The sequence below is a fragment of the Manacus candei genome, unplaced genomic scaffold (genome assembly GCF_025592945.1).
Source record: "Manacus candei isolate 608988 ecotype Guabito, Panama unplaced genomic scaffold, ASM2559294v1 h1tg000419l, whole genome shotgun sequence".
Lineage (NCBI taxonomy): Eukaryota > Metazoa > Chordata > Aves > Passeriformes > Pipridae > Manacus > Manacus candei.
Window position 1 is genome coordinate 45,125 of NW_026138467.1, and position 25,891 is coordinate 71,015.

Consider the following 25,891-nt stretch of genomic DNA (forward strand, 5'->3'; position numbering starts at 1 on the left):
ATAGATCAGTATGAACCTGTATAGACCAGTATAAACCAGTATGGACCAGTATGGACCAGTATGGACCAGTATAGACCAGTACGGACCAGTATGGACCAGTAGAAACCAGTATGGGCCAGTATGGACCAGTAGGGACCAGTATAGACCAGTATGGACCAGTATGGACCAGTATGGACCAGTATGGACCAGTATAAACCAGTGTGGACCAGTAGGGACCAGTATGGACCAGTATAAACCAGTGTGGACCAGTAGGGACCAGTATGGACCACTCAAGCTTCCAACCTCCCTTCTGGGACTCCCAGTCCCTCCCAGTCCCCCCCAATCCCCTCCCAGTCCCTCCCAGTATAACCCAGTCCCTCCCACTCCCTCCCAGTCCCTCCCAGTCCCCCCAGTTACCTGCAGCTCCTCCCCCAGGCTCCGCAGGGCCGAGGCTGCCGCCCCCCGGACGGCGGGTTCGGGGTCTCCCAGCCCCGCCCGCAGGGCCCCCAGCACCACGCCCAGGTACCTGCGGCGAGGAAGCCCCGCCCATAGCATCAAACCCCGCCCACATGGTGGGTAAACCCCGCCCACAGGTGTTAAACCCCGCCCACTCCCCATAAACCCCGCCCACAGATGTTAAACCCCGCCCACTTCCCTTAAACCCCGCCCACAACCATTAAACTCCACCCACTTCCCTTAAACCTTGCCCACAGATGTTAAACCCCACCCACTGCCTTTAAACCCCACCCACAAGCCTTAAACCCCACCCACAACCATTAAACCCCACCCACTTCCCCAAACCCCTCCCACCACTCTCAAATCCCGCCCACTTCCCTCAAACCCCGCCCACTTCCTTCAAACTCCTCCCACAAGCCCCAAACCCCTCCCACCACCCTTAAACCCCACCCACTGACCTTAAACCCCTCCCACAGGCATTAAACCCCACCCACAGCCATTAAACTCCTCCCATGACCCTCAAGCCCCACCCACAGCCATTAAGCCCCTCCCACCACCCCCAAACCCCTCCCACTTCCTTTAAACCCCGCCCACTCCCTTTAAACCCCTCCCATTCCCCTTAAAACCCCACCCAAAACCCCAAACCCCGCCCATTCCCCTTTAAACCCCGCCCACACCTTTAAACCCCTCCCATTCCCCTTTAAACCCCGCCCACAAGGCCCCAAGCCCCTCCCACCCCCTCAAACCCCACCCACTCCCCTTAAACTCCTCCCATTCCCGTTCAAACCCCGCCCACCACCCCAAACCCCGCCCATTCCCCTTCAGACCCTGCTCACAACCCCCAAACCCCGCCCACTCTCTTTAAACCCCTCCCACCATCACCAAACCCCACCCACTCCTTTTAACCCCCCCATTCCCCTTCAAACCCCGCCCACAACCCCCAAACCCCGCCCATTTCCCTTTAAACCCCACCCACTCTCTTTAAACCCCTCCCATTTCCCTTTAAGCCCCTCCCACCACCCTCAAACCCCGCCCACAAGGCCCCAAACCCCTCCCACCACCCCTAAACCCCGCCCACAACCCCCAAACCCCTCCCACAACCCTCAAACCCCACCCATTTCCCTTTAAACCCCTCCCATTCCCCTTCAAACCCCGCCCACCACCCCAAACCCCGCCCATTCCCCTTCAAACCCCGCCCACAACCCCCAAACCCCTCCCATTCCCCTTCTAACCCCACCCACTGCCTTTAAACCCCTCCCCCAATCCCCAAACCCCACCCCTTCCCTTTAAACCCCGCCCATTCCCCTTCAAACCCCGCCCCCAAGGCCCCCAACCCCTCCCCGCCGCCGAAGCCCCGCCCCCTTTCATGCAAATGAGGCCGCCCACCGTCGCCGCAAGGGGGCGCCACAGCCCCGCGCAAGCGCGCCGAGCGCCAGGAGCGCCCCCTTGCGGCCGCCGGAAGTGGCGGCGCGGCCCCGCCCCTCCAGCAGCGGCACCTGGAAAATGGGGCGAAAACGGGAGAAAACGGGCAAAAAGCGGCGGGGGGGGGAGGGAGGGGGCGCGGGGGAGGGGCGGGGGGAGGGGGCGGGGCGAAAAAATTGGGTGGAAATCGGGGAAAAGGGAGGGGAAATATTGGGGAAAGAAATGGGGGAAAAACGGGGGAAATTGGGTAAAAATGGGGAAAATGGGAATAAGGAGGGAAAGGGGGTGTGGGGGAGGGGCGGGGGGAGGGGATGAGGAGAAAAAATTGGGTGGAATTTGGGGAAAAGGGAGGGAAAATATTGGGGAAAGAAATGGGGGAAAAACGGGGGAAATTGGGTAAAAATGGGGGAAAAGGGAAAAAAGGGGAAAAATGGGAGTTAAGCCACGATTTGCCCTCAAATTGCCCCCAAATTCCCCCCAAAATCGCCCCCAAAGCAGCGAATTCTTCCAAAACCCCCCGAAAAACCCCAAATTCCCGCAATTTCCCCCCAAAAATCCCCCCAAATTCGCCCCCAAAATCCCCCGAAATCGCCTCAAAATTCGCTCCAAATCTCCCAAATCCCCCCAAATTCGCCCCCAAACCCCCAAATTCCCCCAAAATTCCCTTAAATTGCCCCCAAATCCCCCCCAAATCCCTCCTGAAATCCCCCAAAATTCCCTTAAATTGCCCCAAATTCCTCCCAAAATTCCCCAAATCCCCCCCAAAATTGCCAGAATTTCCCCAAATTATCGGAAATTCCCCCCCCCCCCAATATCAAAATTCCCCCAAATCCCCCCAGAATTTGCCCCAAATCTCCCAAAAATTCCCCCCAAAATACCAAAAATCCCCCCAAAATCCCCTCAAAATCTCCCCAAATCTCCCCAAATTCCCCCCAAATCCTCCCAGAATTCCCAAAAATCCTCTCAAATCCCCCCAAAATCCCCCCAAATCACCTCAAAATTCACTCAAAATCTCCCCAAATTCCCCCCAATCTCCCCAAATTATCCCAAAATCCCCCCAAAAAGACCCAAAATCTCCCCGAATTCCCCCAAAATTCCCCTAAAATTCCCCCAAATCCCTCCAAAATCCCCCCAAAATTGCCCAAATCCCCCCCAATTATCCCCAAATTCCTCTCAAATCCCCCCAAAAATGTCAAAATTCCCCCAAATCCCCCCCGAAATTCGCCCCAAATCTCCCCAAATTCCTCCCAAAATCCCCCAAATCCTCCCAAACTCCCCAAATTCCCTCAAAATCCCCCCAAAATCTCCCCAAATCCCCCCAAAATTCTTCCCAAATCCCCCAAATTCACCCCAAAATTCCTCCCAAAATGCCAAAATCCCCCCAAATCCCCCCAAACTCCCCAAAATTCCCCCGAAATTCCTCCCAAATCCCCCCAAAATCCCCCCAAAATCCCCCAAATTCCCCCCAAAAATGTCAAAGTTCCCCCAAAACCCCCCAAATTTGCCCCAAATTTCCCTGAATTCCACGAAATTTGCCCAAAATTCCCCCCAAAATCCCCTTAAATCCCCCAAAATCCCTCCCAAAACTCCCCAAATCCCCCCAAAATTCCTCCAAATTTCCCAAATCCCCCCAAAATTCCCAAATTTCCCCCAAAATTCCTGAAAATTCCCCCAAATTCCCCAAAATTTGTCAAAATTCCCCCAAATTCCCTCAAAATTCCCCCAAAATTCCTCAAAATTCCTCAAAATCCCCCCCAAATTCCCCAAAATTTCTCAAAATTCCCCCAAATTCCCCCAAAATTTCTCAAAATCTCTCAAAATTCCCCCAAAATTCTTCAAAATTCCCCCAAATTCCCTCAAAATTCCTCAAAATTCCCCCAAAATTCCTCAAAATTCCCCAAAATTCCCCCAAAATTCCTCAAAATTCCCCCAAAATTCCTCAAAATTCCTCAAAATTCCCCAAAATTCCTCAAAATTCCTCAAAATCCCCCCCAAATTCCCCAAAATTTCTCAAAATTCCCCCAAATTCCCCCAAAATTCCTCAAAATCTCTCAAAATTCCCCCAAAATTCCTCAAAATTCCCCCAAATTCCCCAAAAATTGTCAAAATTCCCCCAAATTCCCTCAAAATTCCTCAAAATTCCTCAAAATTCCCCCAAAATTGCCCCCAAATTCCCCCAAAATTCCTCAAAATTCCTCAAAATTCCCCCAAAATTCCCCCCAAATTCCCCCAAAATTCCTCAAAATTCCCCCAAAATTCCTCAAAATTCCCCCCAAATTCCCCCCAAATTCCCCCAAAATTCCCAAATTTCCCCCAATTTCCCCCCAAAATTCCCAAATTTCCCAATTTCCCCCAGAATTCCCAAAATTCCGCACCAGGATCCGGAGCAGCTTTTCCGGGGGCAGCCCCTGGGCCAGAGCGTCGAGAGCCTGGAAAAGGGGGGAAATTGGGAAAAATTGGGGAAAATCACCAAAAAAATTGGGGGAAAATTGGGGAAAATTGGGGAAAAATTGGGGAAAAATTGGGGGAAAATTGGGGAAAAATTGGGGAAAAATTGGGGGAAAAATCACCAAAAAATTGGGGAAAAATCACAGAAAAATTGGGAAAAATTGGGGAAAAATCACAAAAAAATTTGGGAAAAATTGGGGAAAAATTGAGGAAAAATTGGGGAAAAATTGGGGGAAAATTGAGGAAAAATTGAGGAAAAATTGAGGAAAAATTGGGGAAAAATTGGGGAAAAATTGAGGAAAAATTGAGGAAAAATTGAGGAAAAATTGGGGAAAAATTGGGGAAAAATTGGGGAAAAATTGGGGAAAAATTGGGGAAAAATTGGGGGAAAATTGGGGAAAATTGTGAAAAATTGGGGGAAAAAAATCACCAAAAAATTGGGGAAAAAATCACAAAAACTTGGGGAAAAAAATTACAAGAAATTGGGGAAAAAAATCACCAAAAAATTGGGGAAAAAATCACAAAAAATTGGGGAAAAAATCACAAAAAAATGGGGGAAAAATCAGGGAAAATTGGGGAAAAAATCACAGAAAAAATGGGGAAAAATCGGGGAAAATTGGGGAAGAAATCACAAAAAAATTGAGGAAAAATTGAGGAAAAATTGGGGAAAAATTGGGGAAAAATTGGGGGAAAAATCACCAAAAAATTGGGGAAAAATCACAGAAAAATTGGGGAAAAATTGGGGAAAAATTGGGGGAAAATTGGGGAAAAATTGGGGAAAAATTGGGGAAAAATTGGGGGAAAAATCACCAAAAAATTGGGGAAAAATCACAGAAAAATTGGGAAAAATTGGGGAAAAATTGGGGGAAAATTGGGGAAAAATTGAGGAAAAATTGAGGAAAAATTGGGAAAAATTGGGAAAAATTGGGGGAAAATGGGGGAAAAATCAGGGGAAAATTGGGGAAAATCAGGAAAAAATCGAGAAAAAAATGGGGAAAAAACGTCTCCAAATTGAGGGGGAAAATTGGGAAAAACTGGGGGGAAATTGGGAAAAATTGGGGGAAAAATCACAAAAAAATTGGGGAAAAATCACAGAAAATTTGGGGAAAATCAGAAAAAAATTAGGGGAAAATTGGGAAAAATTGGGGAAAATCAAGAAAAAAATCAGGAAAAAATCAGGAAAAATTCGAGGGAAAAAATCACCAAAAAATTGGGAAAAATCAGGGAAAAATCGGGAAAAAATCTGGAAAAATTGGGAAAATCTGGGAAAAATCAGAGGAAAAATTGGGAAAAATCGAGGGGGAAAATCCGGGAAAAATTGGGAAAAATGAGGAAAAATCGGGAAAATCCAAGAAAAAAAATCATAAAAAATCAGGAAAAAATCAGGAAAAATCGGGAAAAAACGGGAAAATTTAGGAAAAATCAAGGAAAAGAAGGGAAAAATTGGGAAAAAATCAAGAGAAATCAGGGAAAAATCAGGGAAAAATCAGGAAAAAAAATCAGGAATAATCAGGAAAAAATGGAGGAAAAATTGGGAAAATTGGGAAAAATCGAGGGGAAAAATCGGGGGAAAATCAGAAAAAATCGGGAAAAATCAGTGAAAAATCAGTAAAAATCAGTAAAAATCAGGAAAAAATCCGGAAAAAAATTGGGTAAAATTGGGAAAAATCAGAAAAAAATAGTGAAAAATTGGGGAAAAATCAGGAAAAATTGGGGAAAATTAAGGAAAAAAATCAGGAAAATTCAGAAAAAATTAAGGAAAATTGGGGAAAATTCAGGGGAAAATAAGGAAAAATCAGAAAAAATTGAGGAAAAATCGGGGGGAAATTGGGAAAAAATCAGGAAAAATTGGCAGAAATCAGGGGAAAATTGGGAAAAATTGGGAGAAAAAATCAGGAAAAATTGGGAAAAATTAAGGAAAAATTGGGAAAAATTAAGGAAAAATTGGGAAAAATCAGAGAAAATAAAGGGGAAAAATTGGGAAAAAGTTGGAAAAAAATCAAGGAAAAATCAGGGGAAAATTGAGAAAAATTAAGGAAAAATCAGGAAAAATCAGGGAAAAATCAGGAAAAAAATGGGAAAGATGAAGTAAAAATCAGGAATAAATTGGGAAAAATCAGGGAAAAATTGGGAAAAAATTGGGAAAAATTGGAGAAAAAATCGGGAAAAAATTGGGAAAAAATCAAGGAAAAATCAGGGGAAAATTGGGAAAAATTAAGGAAAAATCAGGAAAACTCGGGAAAAATCAGGAAAAAAATTCAGGAAAAATCTGAAAAAATTGGGGAAAAATGGGGAAAAATTAGAAAAATTGAGGAAAAAAATCAGGAAAAATTGGGAAAAATCAGGAAAAATTGGGAAAAATCTGGGAAAAATCTGGAAAAATCTGGAAAAATCAGGGGGAAATCGAGAAAACAAACAAGGAAAAAATCAGGGAAAAATCAGGAAAAACCAGGAAAAATTGGGAAAAATCAGAGGAAAAATTGGGAAAAATCGAGGGAGAAAATTGGGGAAAAATTGGGAAAAATGAGGAAAAATCAGGAAAAATCCGGGAAAAAAATCAGAAAAAATCAGGAAAAAATCAGGAAAAATTGGGAAAAAATTGGAAAAAACTGGGAAAAATCAAGGAAATAAATCAGGAAAAATTGGGAAAAATCAGGAAAAAAAAACAAGGAAAAAATCAGGGAAAAATGAGAAAAAACTGGGAAAAATCAGGAAAAATCGGGGAAAATCAGGGAAAATTGGGAAAAATCAGGGAAAATTTTGGGAATGTGGGGAATTCCGGGAATTCGGGAATGTCTGACCTGGGCGGCCGCGTGACGGGGGCTGGGCCCCCCCCGCCCCTCCCCCTCCTCCTCCTCCTCCTCCTCGGGATCGGGACGGTCCGGGCGGAGCTCGGAGCAAAGGGGGGTCAGGAGCCCCCCCAGGACCCCCTGGAGGAGCCCCCCCCGCAGCAGGGCCTGGGGGAAACCAGTACAGACCAGTACAAACCAGTTAAGACCAGTTAAAACCAGTTAAAACCAGTAAAAACCAGTAAAAACCAGTATAAACCAGTATGGACCAGTATAAACCAGTATGGGCTGGGCTGGGTCAGGATGGGCTCCCAGGAGGTCGGTTTGGGGGATCCCAGTATGGACCAGTAGAAACCAGTATAAACCAGTATAAATCAGTAAAAACCAGTATAAACCAGTACAAACCAGTAAAAACCAGTATAAATCAGTAGAAACCAGTATAAACCAGTAGGGACCAGTCTGGGGCGGGATGGGGTCCCAGGATGAGCCAGGAGATTGGGTTGGGGCCTCCCAGTATGAACCAGTGGCTCCCAGTCCCCTCCCAGTCTCTCCCAGTCCCTCCCAGTTGCTCCAAATCCCCTCCCAGTCCCTCCCAGTTCCTCCCAGTAACCCCCAGTCCCTCCCAGTTCCTCCCAGTAACCCCCAGTCCCTCCCAGTACGGCACCAACAGCTCCCAGTGCTCCCAGTGACCCCTCCCAGTTCACCCCAGTCCCTCCCAGTCCAAACCAGTGACCCCTCCCAGTCCCCTTCCAGCCCCTCCCAGTGCTCCCAGTATGGGACAAACTGATCCCAGTCCCTCCCAGTGACCCCTCCCAGTGCTCCCAGTCCCTCCCAGTTCCTCCCAGTCCCTTCCAGTCTCTCCCAGTCGCCTCCCAGTCCCTCCCAGTCTCTCCCAGTTCCTCCCAGTCCCTTCCAGTACCCTCCCAGTCTCTCCCAGTCACCTCCCAGTCCCTCCCAGTCTCTCCCAGTCCCTCCCAGTTGTTCCAAATCCCCTCCCAATCCCCTCCCAGTCCCTCCCAATCCCTCCCAGTAACTCCCAGTCCTTCCCAGTTCCTCCCAGTCCTTCCCAGTCTCTCCCAGTCCCTCCCAGTTGCCCCCAATCCCCTCCCAATCCCCTCCCAGTCCCTCCCAGTCCCTCCCAATCCCCTCCCAGTCCCTCCCAGTCCCTCCCAGTCCCTCCCAATCCCCTCCCAGTCCCTCCCAGTCCCTCCCAGTACAAACCAGTCCCTCCCAATCCCCTCCCAGTCCCTCCCAGTCCCTCCCAATCCCCTCCCAGTCTCTCCCAGTCCCTCCCAGTCCCTTCCCTGTCCCTCCCAGTCCCTTCCCAGTCCCTCCCAGTCCCTCCCAATCCCCTCCCAGTCTCTCCCAGTCCCTCCCAGTCCCTCCCAGTCCCTTCCCAGTCCCTCCCAGTCCCTCCCAATCCCCTCCCAGTCCCTCCCAGTCCCTCCCAATCCCCTCCCAGTCTCTCCCAGTCCCTCCCAGTCCCTCCCAGTCTCTCCCAGTCCCTCCCAGTCCCTCCCAATCCCTCCCAGTCCCCTCCCAGTCCCTCCCAGTCCCTCCCAGTATAAACCAGTCCGTCCCACTCCCTCCCAGTCTCACCCTGGGTCTCTTCTGTCCCAGGAAGGTGACGGTCGCCAGCGCCCGAACCCTCACGGGGTCACCCCTGGACTCGTCCCCGGCCACCTGTGGGTGCCCCAGTTCACCTCAGAATCCCCCGGGAAGGGGCCCCAGAATTCCAGGGGTTCCCCAAAATCCCGGGAATTCCCATTGACTTCAACGGGTAGACCTGATGTCCCATTTGCCCCACTGACTTTAATGGGTAGACCTGATGCTCTTTTTCTCCCATTGCCTTTAATGGGTAGACCTGATGTCCCATTTTTTTCCCATTGACTTTAATGGGTAGACCTGATGTCCCATTCGCCCCATTGACTTAAACGGGTAGACCTGATGTCCCATTTGCCCCACTGACTTTAATGGGTAGACCTGATATCCCATTCGCCCCATTGACTTTAATGGGTAGACCTGATGTCCCATTTGCCCCATTGACTTTAACGGGTAGACCTGATGTCCCATTTGCCCCATTGCCTTTAACGGGTAGACCTGATGTCTCCTTCCTATTGTTTTTAATGGGTAGACCTGATATTCTTTTTGCCCCATTGACTTTAATGGGTAGACCTGATGTCTCCTTCCCATTGCTTTTAACGGGTAGACCTGATGCCCTTTTTGCCCCATTGACTTTAACGGGTAGACCTGATGCCCCATTCGCCCATTGACTTTAATGGGTAGACCTGATGTCTCATTTATCTCCATTGTCTTTAATGGGTAGACCTGATGCCCTTTTTGCCCCATTGCCTTTAACGGGTAGACCTGATGCCCTTTTTACCCCATTGCCTTTAACGGGTAGACCTGATGCCCTCTTTGCCCCATTGACTTTAATGGGTAGACCTGATGTCTCCTTCCCATTGACTTTAACGGGTAGACCTGATGTCCCATTTACCCCATTGCCTTTAACGGGTAGACCTGATGCCTTTTTTGCCCCATTGACTTTAACGGGTAGACCTGATGTCTCCTTCCCATTGACTTTAACGGGTAGACCTGATGTCTCCTTCCCATTGACTTTAACGGGTAGACCTGATGCCTTTTTTGCCCCGTTGACTTTAACGGGTAGACCTGATGTCTCCTTCCCATTGACTTTAACGGGTAGACCTGATGCCCTTTTAGCCCCATTGACTTTAACGGGTAGACCTGATGCCCTTTTTGCCCCATTGACTTTAACGGGTAGACCTGATGCCCGGAGGTTTTGGGGCTAAAAATCCCCATTTTCGGGCCCCGAAAATCCCCGTTTTTGGCGTTACCTGGAGGAGAAAATCCAACATTTGCTCCAGGTGGGGGATCAGGGCCTCAGGATTCGCCTCCAGGAACTCATCCAGCACTTCCAAGGCGTCGGCGCAGAGATCCTGAAACCCAAAATCACAGGAATTCGCCCCAAAAAAACCCCGAAATCCCCGAATTTCGAGGCCCGAAACGGCCCCAAAATCGAAGGATTTTAACCCAAAAAGTCACCTCGTCGAATTCCAGCAGCTCCCTGAGAGCCCGGAGCACGTCGGGGACCACGGAGCGAAGGAGATTCTGGGGGAAAAAAGGCCAAAAACGGGAAAAAAAGGGATTAAAAACCCAAAAAAAGGGGAAAAAACGGCCCAAAAAATGAGCTTTTTGGAGGCAAAAATTCCGGTTTTTCCAGCGGGTTTGGGAATTTTGGGGGGAAAAAGGGGGATTTTGAGGGGAAATTGTTGGTTTGGGGTTAAAAATGCCCATTTTGGGGCAAAACCCGCCCGTTTTTGGGCAGAAAATTCCCATTTCTTGACCCAAAAATCCCAATTTTGGGGCCTAAAAAATCCCATTTTTGGACCCCCAAAATCCCAATTTCAGGCCAGAAAATTCCCACTTTTTTTTTGACCAAAACCCCCCATTTTGGGACCAAAAATATCCATTTTGGGTCTAAAACCTCCCATTTCTGACCCAAAATCCCAATTTTGAGCTGAAAATTCCCATTTTTTCACCCAAAACCATCCATTTTTGACCCCAAAATATCAATTTTGGGGCTAAAAATGCCCATTTTAGGTCCAAAAATCGCCATTTTGGGACCGAAAATTCCCAGTTTTTGACCAAAATTGCTCATTTTGGACCTAAAAATTCCCATTTTTGGCCCCAAAAATACCAATTTTGGGTCTAAAAATTCCCATTTTTGGACCAAAAATTCCCATTTCCCCCCCAAATTACCAATTTTGGGCTGAAAATTCCCAATTTTTTGACCCAAAGTATCGATTTTGGGGCTAAAAATGTCCATTTTAGCTCCAGAAATCTCCACTTTGGAACTAAAAAAATCCCATTTTTGGGCCAAAAATTCACATTTTTTGACCCAAAATGCCCCTTTTAGATCCAAAAATCCCCATTTTGTGGCTAAAAATTCTCATTTTAGGCCTAAAAAACCCCATTTCAGACCCGAAAATTCCCATTTTTGACCAAAACCCCCCATTTTGGGACCAAAAATCCCCCATTTTGTGTCAAAAAAATCCCATTTTTTGACCCAAAATCCCCATTTTGGGCCTAAAAATTCCCATTTCAAGCCTCAAAATTCACATTTTTTGACCAAAAACCCCCATTTTGGGTTGAAAAATCCCCATTTGGAGTCTAAAAAAGCCCATTTTTTTGTCCCAAAACGCTCATTTTGGGTCCAAAAATCCACATTTTGTGTCAAAAAATCCCCATTTGTGGTCTTAAAATTCACATTTTTTGGCCAAAAATCCCCGTTTGGGGTCCAAAAATCCCCATTTTGGGTCTAAAAATATCCATTTTGAGGCTCAAAATGCCCAATTTAGGTCCAAAAAGTCACATTTTTTGAGCTAAAAATGTCCATTTTAGGACCAAAAATCCCCAGTTTGGGTCGAAACATTCCCCTTTTTGACCCCCAAAAATCCCCATTTCGGGGCTAAAAATTCACATTTCAGGTCCAAAAATACGAATTTTAGGGCTAAAAATCCCATTTTTTGACCCAAAAGCACTCACTTTAAGCCCCAAAATCCCCATTTTGGGGCAGAAACCTGCCATTTTTGGACCCAAAATTCCCATTTTTGCATCTGAAATTTCACATTTTTTAACCAAAACCCCCCATTTTAGGTCCAAAAATCCCCCTTTGGGGCCTAAAAATTCACATTTTTGGTCCCAAAACGCCCATTTTGCCTCCAAAAATCCCCATTTTTTGACCAAAAAACCCATTTTTTCCCCCAAAATCCCAATTTCCACCCCAAACCCCCCATTTGACCCCCGATTTTGGGGTGAAAAAGTTGATTTTTGGGTGTTTTTCCCTCACCTACCCGGGGGGGGGGGGTCAAAAATCCCCATTTTTGGACCAAAAATCCCCATTTGGGGCTGAAAATTCACATTTTTTGACCAAAACCCCCAATTTTAGGACCAAAAATCCCCATTTCTGGACTAAAAAATTCCCATTTTGAGTCTAAAATTCCCATTTTTTAAGCAAACCCCCCAATTTTGGGAATTAAAATTCACATTCTAGGTCCAAAAAATCCCCATTTTGGGCCAAAAATTCTCATTTTTTTGATCCAAACCACCAATTTCGAGCCGAAAATTCACATTTTTTGGCCAAAAATCCCAATTTTGAGACCAAAACTCCCCATTTTGGCTCCAAAAATCCCCATTTCGAGCCTCAACATTCAGATTCATTTGATCAAAAATCCCCATTTTAGCTCCAAAAATCCCCATTTTTTGACCAAAATCCCCATTTTTTGACCCAAAATCCCCATTTTGGTCCTAAAAATTCCCATTTCAAGCCTCAAAATTCAAATTTTTTGACCAAAACCCACCATTTTTGGCTTTAAAAATCCCCATTTTTGGCTCAAAAAATCCCCATTTTTAGCTCTAAAAATCCCCATTTTTGACTCTAAAAATCCCCATTTTTGGTTCTAAAAATCCCCATTTTTGACTCTAAAAATCCCCATTTTTGGTTCTAAAAATTCACATTTTTGTCTCTAAAAAAAATCCCCATTTTTGGTTCTAAAAATCCCCATTTTTAGCTCTAAAAATCCCCATTTTGGCTCTAAAAATCCCCATTTTTGGTTCTAAAAATCCCCATTTTTGGCTCCAAAAATCTCCATTTTTGGCTCTAAAAAATCCCCATTTTTGTCTCTAAAAAATCCCCATTTTTGTCTCTAAAAAATCCCCATTTTTGGTTCTAAAAATCCCCATTTTTGGCTCTAAAAATCCCCATTTTTGGCTCTAAAAAAATCCCCATTTTTGGCTCTAAAAATCCCCATTTTTGACTCTAAAAATCCCCATTTTTGGTTCTAAAAATTCACATTTTTACCTCTAAAAATCCCCATTTTTGGCTCTAAAAATTCACATTTTTGTCTCTAAAAAAAATCCCCATTTTTGGCTCTAAAAATCCCCATTTTTGGTTCTAAAAATCCCCATTTTTGGCTCAAAAAATCCCCATTTTTGGCTCTAAAAATTCACATTTTTAGCTCTAAAAATCCCCATTTTTGGCTCTAAAAAAATCCCCATTTTTGGCTCTAAAAAAATCCCCATTTTTGGTTCTAAAAATCCCCATTTTTGGCTCAAAAAATCCCCATTTTTGGCTCTAAAAATTCACATTTTTGGTTCTAAAAATCCCCATTTTTGACTCTAAAAATCCCCATTTTGGCTTTAAAAATCCCCATTTTTGGCTCAAAAAATCCCCATTTTTGTCTCTAAAAACCCCCATTTTTGGCTCAAAAAATCCCCATTTTTGGTTCTAAAAATCCCCATTTTTACCTCTAAAAATCCCCATTTTTGGCTCTAAAAATCCCCATTTTTGGCTCTAAAAATTCACATTTTTGTCTCTAAAACAAATCCCCATTTTTGGTTCTAAAAATCCCCATTTTTACCTCTAAAAATCCCCATTTTTGGCTCTAAAAATCCCCATTTTTGGCTCTAAAAATCCCCATTTTTGTCTCTAAAAATCCCCAATTTGACTCTGAAAATACACATTTTCAATTTTAAAAAAAATCCCCATTTTTGGCTCTAAAAATCCATTTTTGTCTCTAAAAAAATCCCCATTTTTGCCTCTAAAAATCCCCATTTTTGGCTCCAAAAATTCACCTTTTTTGTCCCAAAACGCCCATTTTGCCTCCAAAAATCCCCATTTTTTGCCCCCAAATCCTCATTTTTCCCCCCAAAATCCCAATTTCCACCCCAACCCCCCCGTTTGACCCCCGATTTTGGGGTAAAAAACCCAATTTTTGGGTATTTTTGGCTCACCTTGGGCCCCCCCCCGGGCAGGGCCCCCACGACCCCCCCCAGGGCCCGGAGCCCCTTCTGGAGAATTCCGGGGGAATTCCCGGCCCGGAGCCCCCCCCGGAGCAGCCCCAGCAGGTGGGCGGGGCTTCGGGACACGCCCACCAGCGCCGGGGCCACGCCCACGGCCACGCCCAGCAGCTGCAGCGCCCCCTGGGGGAGAGAAAGAGCAGAAAAATGGCATTAAATGACCCCAAAATGGCACAAAATGACCCAAAAATGGCACAAAATGACCCAAAAATGACACGAAATGACCCAAAAATGACACAAAATGACCCAAAAATGGCACGAAATGACCCAAAAATGACATGAAATGACCCAAAAATGGCACGAAATGACCCAAAAATGGCACGAAATGACCCAAAAATGACATTAAATGACCCAAAAATGACACGAAATGACCCAAAAATGGCACGAAATGACCCAAAAATGACACGAAATGACCCAAAAATGACACAAAATGACCCAAAAATGGCACAAAATGACCCAAAAATGACACGAAATGACCCAAAAATGGCACGAAATGACCCAAAAATGACACGAAATGACCCAAAAATGGCACGAAATGACCTAAAAATGACACAAAATGACCCAAAAATGGCACAAAATGACCCAAAAATGACCTGAAATGACCCAAAAATGACATGAAATGACCCAAAAATGACACAAAATGACCCAAAAATGACCTGAAATGACCAAAAAATGGCACAAAATGACCCAAAAATGACACGAAATAACCCAAAAATGACACAAAATGACCCAAAAATGGCACAAAATGACCCAAAAATGGCACAAAATGACCCAAAAATGACACGAAATGACCCAAAAATGACACAAAATGACCCAAAAATGGCACAAAATGACCCAAAAATGACACGAAATGACCCAAAAATGACCTGAAATGACCCAAAAATGACACGAAATGACCCAAAAATGGCACAAAATGACCCAAAAATGACACGAAATGACCCAAAAATGGCACAAAATGACCCAAAAATGACACGAAATGACCCAAAAATGGCACAAAATGACCCAAAAATGGCACGACATGACCCAAAATGACCTGAATTGACCCAAAAATGACAGGAAATGACCCAAAAATGGCACAAAATGACCCAAAAATGACATGAAATGACCCAAAAATGACACAAAATGACCCAAAAATGGCACGAAATGACCCAAAAATGACCTGAAATGACCCAAAAATGACACAAAATGACCCAAAAATGACACGAAATGACCCAAAAATGACATTAAATGACCCAAAAATGGCACAAAATGACCCAAAAATGACATTAAATGACCCAAAAATGACACGAAATGACCCAAAAATGGCACGAAATGACCCAAAAATGACACAAAATGACCCAAAAATGGCCTGAAACGACCCAAAAATGACATTAAATGACCCAAAAATGGCACAAAATGACCCAAAAATGACAAAAAATGACCCAAAAATGACCTGAAATGACCCAAAAATGGCACGAAATGACCCAAAAATGACACAAAATGACCCAAAAATGGCACGAAATGACCCAAAAATGGCACGAAATGACCTAAAAATGACACGAAATGACCCAAAAATGGCACAAAATGACCCAAAAATGACCTGAAATGACCCAAAAATGACCTGAAATGACCCAAAAATGACACAAAATGACCCAAAAATGGCACAAAATGACCCAAAAATGGCACAAAATGACCCAAAAATGGCACGAAATGACCCAAAAAAGACCTGAAATGACCAAAAAATGACACGAAATGACCCAAAAATGACACAAAATGACCCAAAAATGGCACAAAATGACCCAAAAATGGCACAAAATGACCCAAAAATGGCTCAAAATGACCCAAAATGACCCAAAAATGGCACAAAATGACCCAAAAATGACACGAAATGACCCAAAAATGGCACGAAATCAACCCAAATTTACCCAATTTAATTAACTCAAATTAACCCAAACCCACCCAAATTAATTAACCCAAATTAACCCAAACTGACCCAAATTGACCCAAAAAACCCCCAAATTAACCCCAAAACCACCCAAATTTATTAACCCAAAACCCACCCAAATTGATCCAAAAAGCAACGAAATCAACCCAAATTAAGCCAAATTAATTAACCCAAATTAAGCCAAATTAATTGACCCAAATTAACCCAAATCCAAGCAAATTAACCCAAAAACCCACCCAAATTAACCCCAAAAACCCACCAAATTAATCAACCCCAAAAAGCAACGAAATTAACCCAAATTGACCCAAATTAATTCACCCAAATTAAGCCAAACCCACCCAAAATTAACCCAAATTAATCGACCCAAATTAACCCCAAAATTCCCCAATTTCCCCCCAAATTTCCCCCGAAAACCCCCCAAATTTCCCCCAAATTTCTCCCAATTTTTGCCCCCAAAAATGTCCCAAAAAACCTTCAAATCCCCCCCAAAAATCCCCCAAAAATCCACAAAATCCCCCAAATTTCCCCCCAAAATCACCCAAAAAAATAGACCCCAAAAACCCCCAAATCCACCCTAAAAAAAACCCCAAAATCCTCCTAAAAAGCCCCAAAAATCCCCAAAAATTCACCCAAAAAACCAGACCCCAAAAACCCTCCAAATCCACCCCAAAAAACCCCAAAAATCATCCCAAAAAAACCCCAAAATCACCCCAAAAAACCCCCAAAAACAGAACCCCAAAAACCCCCAAATCCACCCAAAAATCCCCCCCAAAATCCCCCAAAAATCCCCCCAAAATCCTCCTAAAATGCCCCAAAAATGCCCAAAATTTACCCAAAAATCCCCCAAAAAACAGACCCCAAAATGCCCCAAATCCACCCTAAAAAACCCCAAAATCCCCCCAAAAATACCCCAAAAATGCCCCAAAATCCTCCTAAAATGCCCCAAAAATCCCCAAAATTCACCCAAAAATACCCCAAAATCCCCCCAAAAAATAGACCCCAAAACCCCCCAAATCCACCCAAAAAAACCCCAAAATCACCCCCAAAAACCTCCAAAAATCCCCCCAAAAAAACCCCAAAATCCCCCCAAATCCACCCAAAAAAACCCCCAAATCCCCCCAAAAATCCACCCCAAAACACCCCAAAATCCCCCCAAAATCCTCCTAAAATGCCCCAAAAATCCCCAAAATTCACCCAAAAATACCCCAAAATCCCCCCAAAAAATAGACCCCCAAAAAACCCCAAATCCACCCAAAAAAACCCCAAATCCACCCAAAAAAACCCCAAATCACCCCAAAAAAACCCCCAAAATCCCCCCAAAAAAACCCCAAAAATCACCCCCAAAAAACCCCAAAAATCCCCCCAAAAACCCCCAAAATCCCCCCCCCAAATCCCCCCAAAAATCCCCCCCAAATCCCCCCAAATTGCCCCAAATTTCCCTCCCAAAATCCCTCAAATTCCTCCAAAAAAACCTTCAAATCCCCCCAAAATTCCCCAAAATCTTCCCCCCAAAAAACCCCAAAATCCCCCAAATTTGGGAGGGAAATTTGGGAAGATTTTGGGGAATTTTGGGGGGATTTGGGGAGATTTTGGGTGGGATTTTGGGACCATTTTGAGGTGATTTTGGGGGGATTTTGGGGGGGATTTTTGGGGCAATTTTGGGGTAATTTTGGGTCAATTTTGGGGGGATTTTAGGGTGGAATTTGGGGGGATTTTGGGTGGATTTGGGGTAATTTTGGGGCGATTTTGAGGCAATTTTGGGGTAATTTTGGGTCGATTTTGAGGGGATTTTAGGGTGGATTTTGGGGGGATTTTGGGACGATTTTGGGGGGATTTTGGGGCAATTTTGGGGGGATTTTAGGGTGGATTTTGGGGGGATTTTGGGGGGGATTTTGGGGCGATTTTGGGGTAATTTTGGGGTGGATTTTGGGACCATTTTAAGGTGATTTTGGGGGGATTTTGGGACGATTTTGGCCTGTGTTTTTTGGGGCTGTTTTGGGCAATTTCAGGGTGGATTTTGGGGTGATTTTAGGGTGGATTTTGGGGCAATTTTGGGGTGGATTTTGTGGCCATTTTGAGGTGATTTTGGGGGGGATTTAGGGTGGATTTTGGGCAATTTTGGGGTGGATTTTTGGGGCAATGTTGGTGTGATTTTGGGTCGATTTGGGGGGGATTTTGGGTGGATTTTGGGTCCAATTTGGGTGGATTTTAGGGTGGAATTTGGGGGGATTTTGGGGAGATTTTGGTGTGGATTTTGGGGTAATTTTGGGGTGGATTTTTGGGGCCATTTTGGGGTGATTTTGGGGGGGATTTTAGGGTGGAATTTTGGGGCAATTTTTGGGGTGATTTTGGGGTGGATTTTGTGGCCATTTTGAGGGGATTTTGGAAGGATTTTGGGTCGATTTTGGGGTGGATTTTTTAGGCAATTTTGGGGTAATTTTGGGTCGATTTGGGGGGGATTTTGGGTCCAATTTGGGTGATTTTGGGGTGGATTTTGGGGTGATTTTGGGGCAATTTTCAAGTGATTTTGGGGTGGATTTTGGGGCGATTTTGGGGCAATTTTGGGGTGAATTTTGGGGTAATTTTGGGCTGATTTTGGGGCAATTTTGGGCTGATTTTGGGGCAATTTTGGGAGGATTTTGGGGCAATTTTGGGAGGATTTTGGGGCAATTTTGGGGGGATTTTGGGGCAATTTTGGGGGGATTTTGGGACAATTTTGAAGGTATTTTCGGACAATTTTGGGGCGATTTTGGGGCCTTTTTGCACCGCGTTTTTTGGGTTGTTTTGGGCAATTTCAGGGTGGATTTTGGGGTGATTTTGGGGCAATTTTGGGGTGGATTTTGGAGGGATTTTGGGGGGATTTTGGGGCAATTTTGAAGATATTTTGGGACAATTTTGGGGTGATTTTGGGGCCTTTTTGGACCACATTTTTGGGGCTGTTTTGGGCAATTTCAGGGTGGATTTTGGGGTGATTTTGGGGCAATTTTTGGGGTGATTTTAGGGTGGATTTTGTGGCCATTTTAAGGTGATTTTGGGGGATTTTGGGGCAATTTTGGGGTGGATTTTTGAGGCAATTTTGGGGTAATTTTGGGTCGATTTGGGGGGGATTTTGGGTCCAATTTGGGTGATTGTGGGGTGGATTTTGGGGTGATTTTGGGGCAATTTTCAAGTGATTTTGGGGTGGATTTTGGGGCGATTTTGGGGTGAATTTTGGGGTAATTTTGGGCTGATTTTGGGGCAATTTTGGGCTGATTTTGGGGCAATTTTGGGCTGATTTTGGGGCAATTTTGGGAGGATTTTGGGGCAATTTTGGGGTGATTTTGGGGCAATTTTGGGGTGATTTTGGGGCCTTTTTGCACTGTGTTTTTGGGGCTGTTTTGGGCAATTTCAGGGTGGATTTTGGGGTGATTTTGGGACAATTTTTGGGGTGATTCTAGGGTGGATTTTGTGGCCATTTTGAGGTGATTTTGGGGGATTTTGGGGGGATTTTGGGGCAATTTTAGGGTGATTTTGGGGTGGATTTTTGAGGCAATTCTGGGGTAATTTTGGGTCGATTTGGGGGGATTTTAGGGTGGAATTTGGGGTGATTTTGGGGAGATTTTGGGGCAATTTTGGGGGGATTTTGGGGTAATTTTGGGGCAATTTTGGGGTGGATTTTTGGGGCAATGTTGGTGTGATTTTGGGTCGATTTGGGGGGGATTTTGGGTGGATTTTGGGTCCAATTTGGGTGGATTTTAGGGTGGAATTTGGGGGGATTTTGGGGAGATTTTGGTGTGGATTTTGAGGTAATTTTGGGGTGGATTTTTGGGGCCATTTTGGGGTGATTTTGGGGGGGATTTTAGGGTGGAATTTTGGGGCAATTTTTGGGGTGATTCTAGGGTGGATTTTGTGGCCATTTTGAGGTGATTTTGGAAGGATTTTGGGTCGATTTTGGGGTGGATTTTTTAGGCAATTTTGGGGTAATTTTGGGTCGATTTGGGGGGGATTTTGGGTCCAATTTGGGTGATTTTGGGGTGGATTTTGGGGTGATTTTGGGGCAATTTTCAAGTGATTTTGGGGTGGATTTTGGGGCGATTTTGGGGCAATTTTGGGGTGAATTTTGGGGTAATTTTGGGTTGATTTTGGGGCAATTTTGGGCTGATTTTGGGGCAATTTTGGGCTGATTTTGGGGCAATTTTGGGAGGATTTTGGGGCAATTTTGGGAGGATTTTGGGGCAATTTTGGGGGGATTTTGGGGCAATTTTGAAGGTATTTTCGGACAATTTTGGGGCAATTTTGGGGCCTTTTTGCACTGTGTTTTTGGGGCTGTTTTGGGCAATTTCAGGGTGGATTTTGGGGTAATTTTGGGGTAATTTTGGGGTGGATTTCGGGACCATTTTAAGGTGATGTTGGGGGGATTTTGGGACGATTTTGGAGTGGATTTTGGGGGATTTTGGGGCTTTTTTGGCCTGTGTTTTTTGGGGCTGTTTTGGGCAATTTCAGGGTGGATTTTGGGGTGATTTTGGGGTAATTTTGGGTCGATTTGGGTGGATTTTTGGGACAATTTTGGGTGGATTTTGGGGTGAATTTTGGGGCGATTTTGGCCCTTTTTGGCCCGTATTTTTTGGGGGCATTTTGGGGCGATTTTGGGGGGATTTTGGGCCGTTTTGGGTCAATTTTTGGGGGGGTCTCTCTCTTACCTCCTTCCTCCGGGGGTCCCCTCCCGCCGCCGCCTCCTCCACCCAACGCCCCAGAGGGGCCCAAATTCGGGGCCCCGCCCGGGGCAGGAGCTGAGCCCCCAAATGCACCAGCGAGAGCCTCACGGCGGGGCTGAGGGGGCAAAGAAAAACACCCAAAACACCCCAAATTCGACCTCGGGGGGCCCCAAAACCCCCAAATTCGGGTTCTGGGGCCCCGAAAACCCCCGGGTCGGGGGGAAAAAACCCCATTTTGGGGGCCAGAATTGGGGGTTTTGGCCCCAAAATTGACGTTTTTGGAACAAAAATTCACATTTTTGGGTGAAAATTCGCATTTTTGGCCCCAAAATTGACGTTTTTGGAACAAAAATTCACATTTTTGGGTGAAAATTCGCATTTTTGGCCCCAAAATGGACGTTTTTGGAACAAAAGTCCCCGGGTTTCGAGGTCAAAATTCAGGTTTTTGGCAACAAAATTCCCGGTTTTGGCACCAAAATTCACTTTTATGGCAACAAAATCCCCATTTTTGGGGGCAAAATTCACATTTTTGAAACCAAAACCGGCATTTTTGGCACCAAAAATCCCCGTTTTTGCCACCAAAAATCACGTTTTTGGCGCCAAAATTCACATTTTTTTGGTCAAAATGGACATTTTTGGCAACAAAATCCCCACTCTTGGGTCAAAATTCAAGTTTTTGGCAAGAAAAACCCCAAGTTTTGGCACCAAAGTTAACGTTTTTAGAACATTTGGGCCGAACATTCACATTTCTGAGACCAAAATTGACGTTTTTGGAACAAAAATCCCAATTTTTTGGATGAAAATTCACGTTTTTGGGTCAAAATTCACATTTTTGGGGCCAAAACTGACATTTCTGGAAAAAAAAATCCCCATTTTTTGGGTCAGAATTTATGTTTTTGGAACAAAAATCCCCATTTTTGTAACAAAAACTCAGATTTTTGGTGCCAAAACTCCCATTTTTGGAACAAAAATCCCATTCTTGGGTCAAAATTCACGGTTTGGGCACCAAAATCCCAATTTTTGGCACCAAAATTCTCATTTTCGGAACAAAATCCCCAAATTTTAGAGCCAAAATTCACGTTATTGGCCCCAAAATTGACATTTTTGGAAGAAAATCCCCATTTATGAGACCAAAATCCACATTTTTTACACCAAAATTGACACTTTCGGAACAAAATCACAATTTTTTGGAACAAAAATCCCCATTTTGGGGACGAAATTCGCATTTTTGGAACCAAAATTGACATTTTTGGAACAAAAATTCACATTTTTGGGTGAAAATTCGCATTTTTGGCACCAAAATTGACATTTTGGGAACAAAAGTCCCCGTTTTTGAGATCAAAATTCAGGTTTTTGGCAACAAAATTGACATTTTTGGAGCCAAAATTGACATTTTCGGCAACAAAATCCTCATTTTGGGGTCAAAATTCACATTTTTGAAAAAAAAAATGACAGTTTTTAAACCAAAAATGGCATTTTTGGAGCCAAAAATCCCCATTTTTGCTGCCAAAAATCACGGTTTTGGTGCCAAAATTCACATTTTTTGGGTCAAAATTCACATTTTTGGCAGCAAAAATCCACGATTTTGAGTCAAAATTCAGGTTTTTGGCACCAAAATTGACATTTTTGGAACAAAAATCCACATCTTTGGGGCCAAAAGTCCCACTTTTAGCACCAAAACCACACTTTTTTTTGGCAAAAAAATCCTCAGTTTTGAGTTAAAAATTCACACTTTTGGATCCAAAATTGACATTTTTGGAACAAAATCCCCACTTTTGGGTCAAAACTTATGTTTTTGGCAACGAAATCGCCATTATTGAGTCAAAGTTCACATTTTGGGGGCCAAAATTCACATTTTTGGCGCCAAAATTGACATTTTTGGAACAAAAATCCCCAATTTTGGAACAAAAATCCCCATTTTGGGGCCAAAATTCACATTTTGGGGGGCCAAAATTGACCAAATTTTGGGAAGAAAAATTCCCAATTTTTGGGGCCAAAAATTCACATTTTTTGCCACCAAAATTGCCAATTTTTGGAACAAAAATTCCCAATTTTGGGGGCCAAAATTCCCATTTTTGGTCCAAAAAAAATCCCCATTTTTGGGGCTCCAAAACTTTCAAAATCCCAATTTTGGGGCTCAGAAACCCCCAATTTAAAAGCCCCAAAATGCCCAAAATTGACATTTTTGGGGCCAAACCCTCAAATTTCACCCTTTTTACACAAAAAATCCCCCAAATTTGTCCTTTTTTTGGGTTAAAACTCCCCCAAACTGACCATTTTTTACTCTAAAATCCCCCCATTTCGACCTTTTTTAGGGTAAAACCCCCAAAATTTGACATTTTTTGGGGTAAAACCCCCCAAATTTGACATTTTTGACACTTAAAAACCCCCCAAAACTGGAATTTTTCGAGGCCAAACCCCCCAAATTTGGGACAAAACCTCCCAAATTTGACATTTTTTAAACTTAAAACCCCCCAAAATTGGGATTTTTCCCCCAAATTTGGGCCAAAACCCCCAAATTTCCCCGTTTTTGGTAAAAACCCCCCTAAAAATTCACATTTTTGCCCCAAACCCCCCAAATTTGGCCCCGTTTTGGGTCGATTTTGGGCAGTTTTGGGGTCACTCACTCCGGCTCCTCCTCCAGGGCCTCGACCAATAGCGTGGGGAGCCTGGGGGGGAGGGGGGCGGGGCCGGCATTAGCCACGCCCCCTCCACAAGCCACACCTCTTTATTAAGCCCCTCCCACTCCTTTAGTCCTTCCCACTCCTGTTTAAGCCCCTCCCACTGCCTTTGGCCCCTCCCACTCCTTTAAGCCCCTCCCACCTATAAAACCCACCCCCCACTCCCTTTGGCCCCTCCCACTTCACCTTTGGCCCCTCCCACTTCCCCTTTGGCCCCTCCCACTTCCCCTTTAGCCCCTCCCACATTTCCTTTAGCTCCTCCCACACATTTTTGCCCCCACTCCCTTTTAGCTCCTCCCTCTCTTATTAAGCCCCTCCCACCTCCTTTGACCCCTCCCTCTCTTAACAAGCCCCTCCCACTCCCCCTTAACCCCTCCCATTTCCTTTTAGCCCCTCCCACTCCCCCAAGCCCCTCCCATCCCTTTTAGCCCCTCCCTATTTTAATAAGCCCCTCCCAGCCCCCTTTAGCTCCTCCCACCACTCTTAGCGCCTCCCACTCCCTTCAAGCCCCTCCCACCCATTTGAGCCCCTCCCACTCCCCTTAACCCCTCCCCTTTGCCTTTAGCCCCTCCCACCCCCCTTAACCCCTCCCCTTTGCCTTTAGCCCCTCCCACTCCCTCTAAGCGCCTCCCACTCCCCTTTAGCCCCTCCCACTCCCTGCAAGCCCCTCCCACCCATTTGAGTCCCTCCCATTCCCCTTTAGCCCCTCCCACTGCCTTTAGCCCCTCCCACTCTTCTTTAGCCCCTCCCACTCCCTCCAAGCCCCTCCTACCCCCTTTAACCCCACCCACTCCTCTTTAGCCCCTCCCACTCCCCTTTAGCCCCTCCCACCCATTTTAGTCCCTTCCACTCCCTTCAAGCCCCTCCCACTCCCTTTTAGCCCCTCCCTTTCCTATTAAGCCCCTCCCACCCCCCTTAACCCCTCCCCTTTGCCTTTAGCCCCTCCCACTCCCCTTTAGCCCCTCCCATCCATTTGAGCCCCTCCCACCCCCTTCAGCCCCTCCCACTCCTCTTTAGCCCCTCCCACCCCCTTTATCCCCTCCCCCCTCCAAGCCCCTCCCACTCCCCTTTAGCCCCTCCCAGTCCCTTTTAGCCCCGCCCCCTCCCCTTTAGGCCCCGCCCACCTCTGGATCAGCTCCGGGCGGAGCCTCTTGAGGAGCCTCCGGAGCAAAACGGCCGAAAACTGACGGACCTGGGAGCCAAAAACACCCAAAATCACCCCAAAAACACCCCAAAATCACCCCAAAAACACCCAAAATCACCCCAAAATCACCCCAAAAACACCCAAAATCACCCCAAAATCAACCAAAATCACCCCAAAATCACCCCAAAATCACCCCAAAATCAACCAAAACATCCCAAAATCATCCCAAAATCAACCAAAATCAACCAAAACCACCCCAAATCACCCCAAAACCACCCAAACCCACCCCAAAATCAACCAAAACACCCCAAAACCACCCAAAATCACCCCAAAATCACCTGAGATCCACCCAAAACTCACCTGGGAAGCTCAAAAACATCCAAAATCCACCCAAAACCACCCAAATCCACCCCAAAACCACCCAAAATTAACCTGGAGAACCCCCAAAACACCCCAAAATCACCCCAAAACCACCCAAAATCGCCCCCAAAGTCCCCCCAAAATCCACCCAAAACCATCCAAAGTCACCCAAAATCACCCAAAACCCCCCCAAAACCACCCAAATCACCCCCAAAATCCCCCCCAAATCACCCAAATCCACCCAAAATCACCCCAAAATCACCCAAATCCCCCCCAAAATCACCCAAAACTCACCTGGGACCTCCCCAAACCACCCAAAATCCCCCAAATCCACCCCAAAACCACCCAAATCACCCCCAAAATCCCCCCCAAATCACCCAAATCCACCCAAAATCACCCCAAAACCACTCAAATCCACCCCAAAATCACCCAAAACTCACCTGGGACCCCCAAACCCACCCAAAATCCACCCAAAACCCACCCAAAATCCACCCAAAACCACCCAAAATCCCCCCAAAACCACCCAAATCCACCCCAAAATCACCCAAAATCACCCAACCCCCCCAAATCCCCCCAAACTCCCCCTGGGACCCCCCCAAACCCCACCTGGGACCCCCCAAATCCCCCCAAACCCCACCTGGGACCCCCTAAAACCCCCTCAAATCCCCCCCCAAACCCCCCCAAACCCCCCTCAAACCCCACCTGGGACACCCAAAACCCCCCAAATCTCACCTGGGATCCCCCAAAACCCCCCAAATCCACCCCAAAACCCCACCTGGGACCCCCCAACCCCCCTCCAAGACCCCAAACCCCCTCCAGGACCCCCCAAATCCCCCCCAAACATCCCCAAATCCCCCCAAAACATCCCCAAATCTCCCCCAAACCCCCACCTGGGACCCCCAAATCCCCTTTAAAGACCCCAAAACCTCCCCTTAGACCCCCAAAACCTCTCCAGGACTCCCCAAAACCCCCCGAAATCCACCCCAAACGCCTTAAAATCCACCCAAAAACCCCCCAAAATCCACCCAAACCTCACCCGGGACCCCCAAATCCCTTTCAGGACCCCCCAAACCCCACCTGGGACCCCCCAAATCCCCTTAAAAGACCCCAAAACC

The 25,891-nt window shown here is 45.6% G+C and overlaps 1 protein-coding gene and 1 long non-coding RNA gene across 2 annotated transcripts in view; both read right to left on the reverse strand.

Moving 5' to 3' along the window:
• Positions 1-24,476, reverse strand: part of IPO4 (importin 4) — a gene marked incomplete at its 5' end in the record, with an annotated part of 44,040 nt that extends 19,564 nt beyond the window's left edge. The window contains 11 exons of the mRNA XM_051776020.1: positions 397-505; positions 1,822-1,931; positions 4,233-4,286; positions 7,107-7,262; positions 8,694-8,777; positions 9,950-10,051; positions 10,158-10,223; positions 13,908-14,096; positions 20,577-20,706; positions 23,219-23,260; positions 24,397-24,476. Coding sequence (XP_051631980.1) covers positions 397-505; positions 1,822-1,931; positions 4,233-4,286; positions 7,107-7,262; positions 8,694-8,777; positions 9,950-10,051; positions 10,158-10,223; positions 13,908-14,096; positions 20,577-20,706; positions 23,219-23,260; positions 24,397-24,476 — 1,122 coding nt within the window. The remainder of the gene's footprint in view (positions 1-396; positions 506-1,821; positions 1,932-4,232; positions 4,287-7,106; positions 7,263-8,693; positions 8,778-9,949; positions 10,052-10,157; positions 10,224-13,907; positions 14,097-20,576; positions 20,707-23,218; positions 23,261-24,396) is intronic.
• LOC127465514 (uncharacterized) lies at positions 8,896-9,938 on the reverse strand. The gene is made up of 4 exons (XR_007902237.1): positions 9,801-9,938; positions 9,306-9,344; positions 9,117-9,155; positions 8,896-8,958 (listed from the first exon to the last, which is right to left on the reverse strand). It is a non-coding gene; the product is annotated as an uncharacterized LOC127465514 (long non-coding RNA).
• Positions 24,477-25,891: the final 1,415 nt, after the last annotated feature.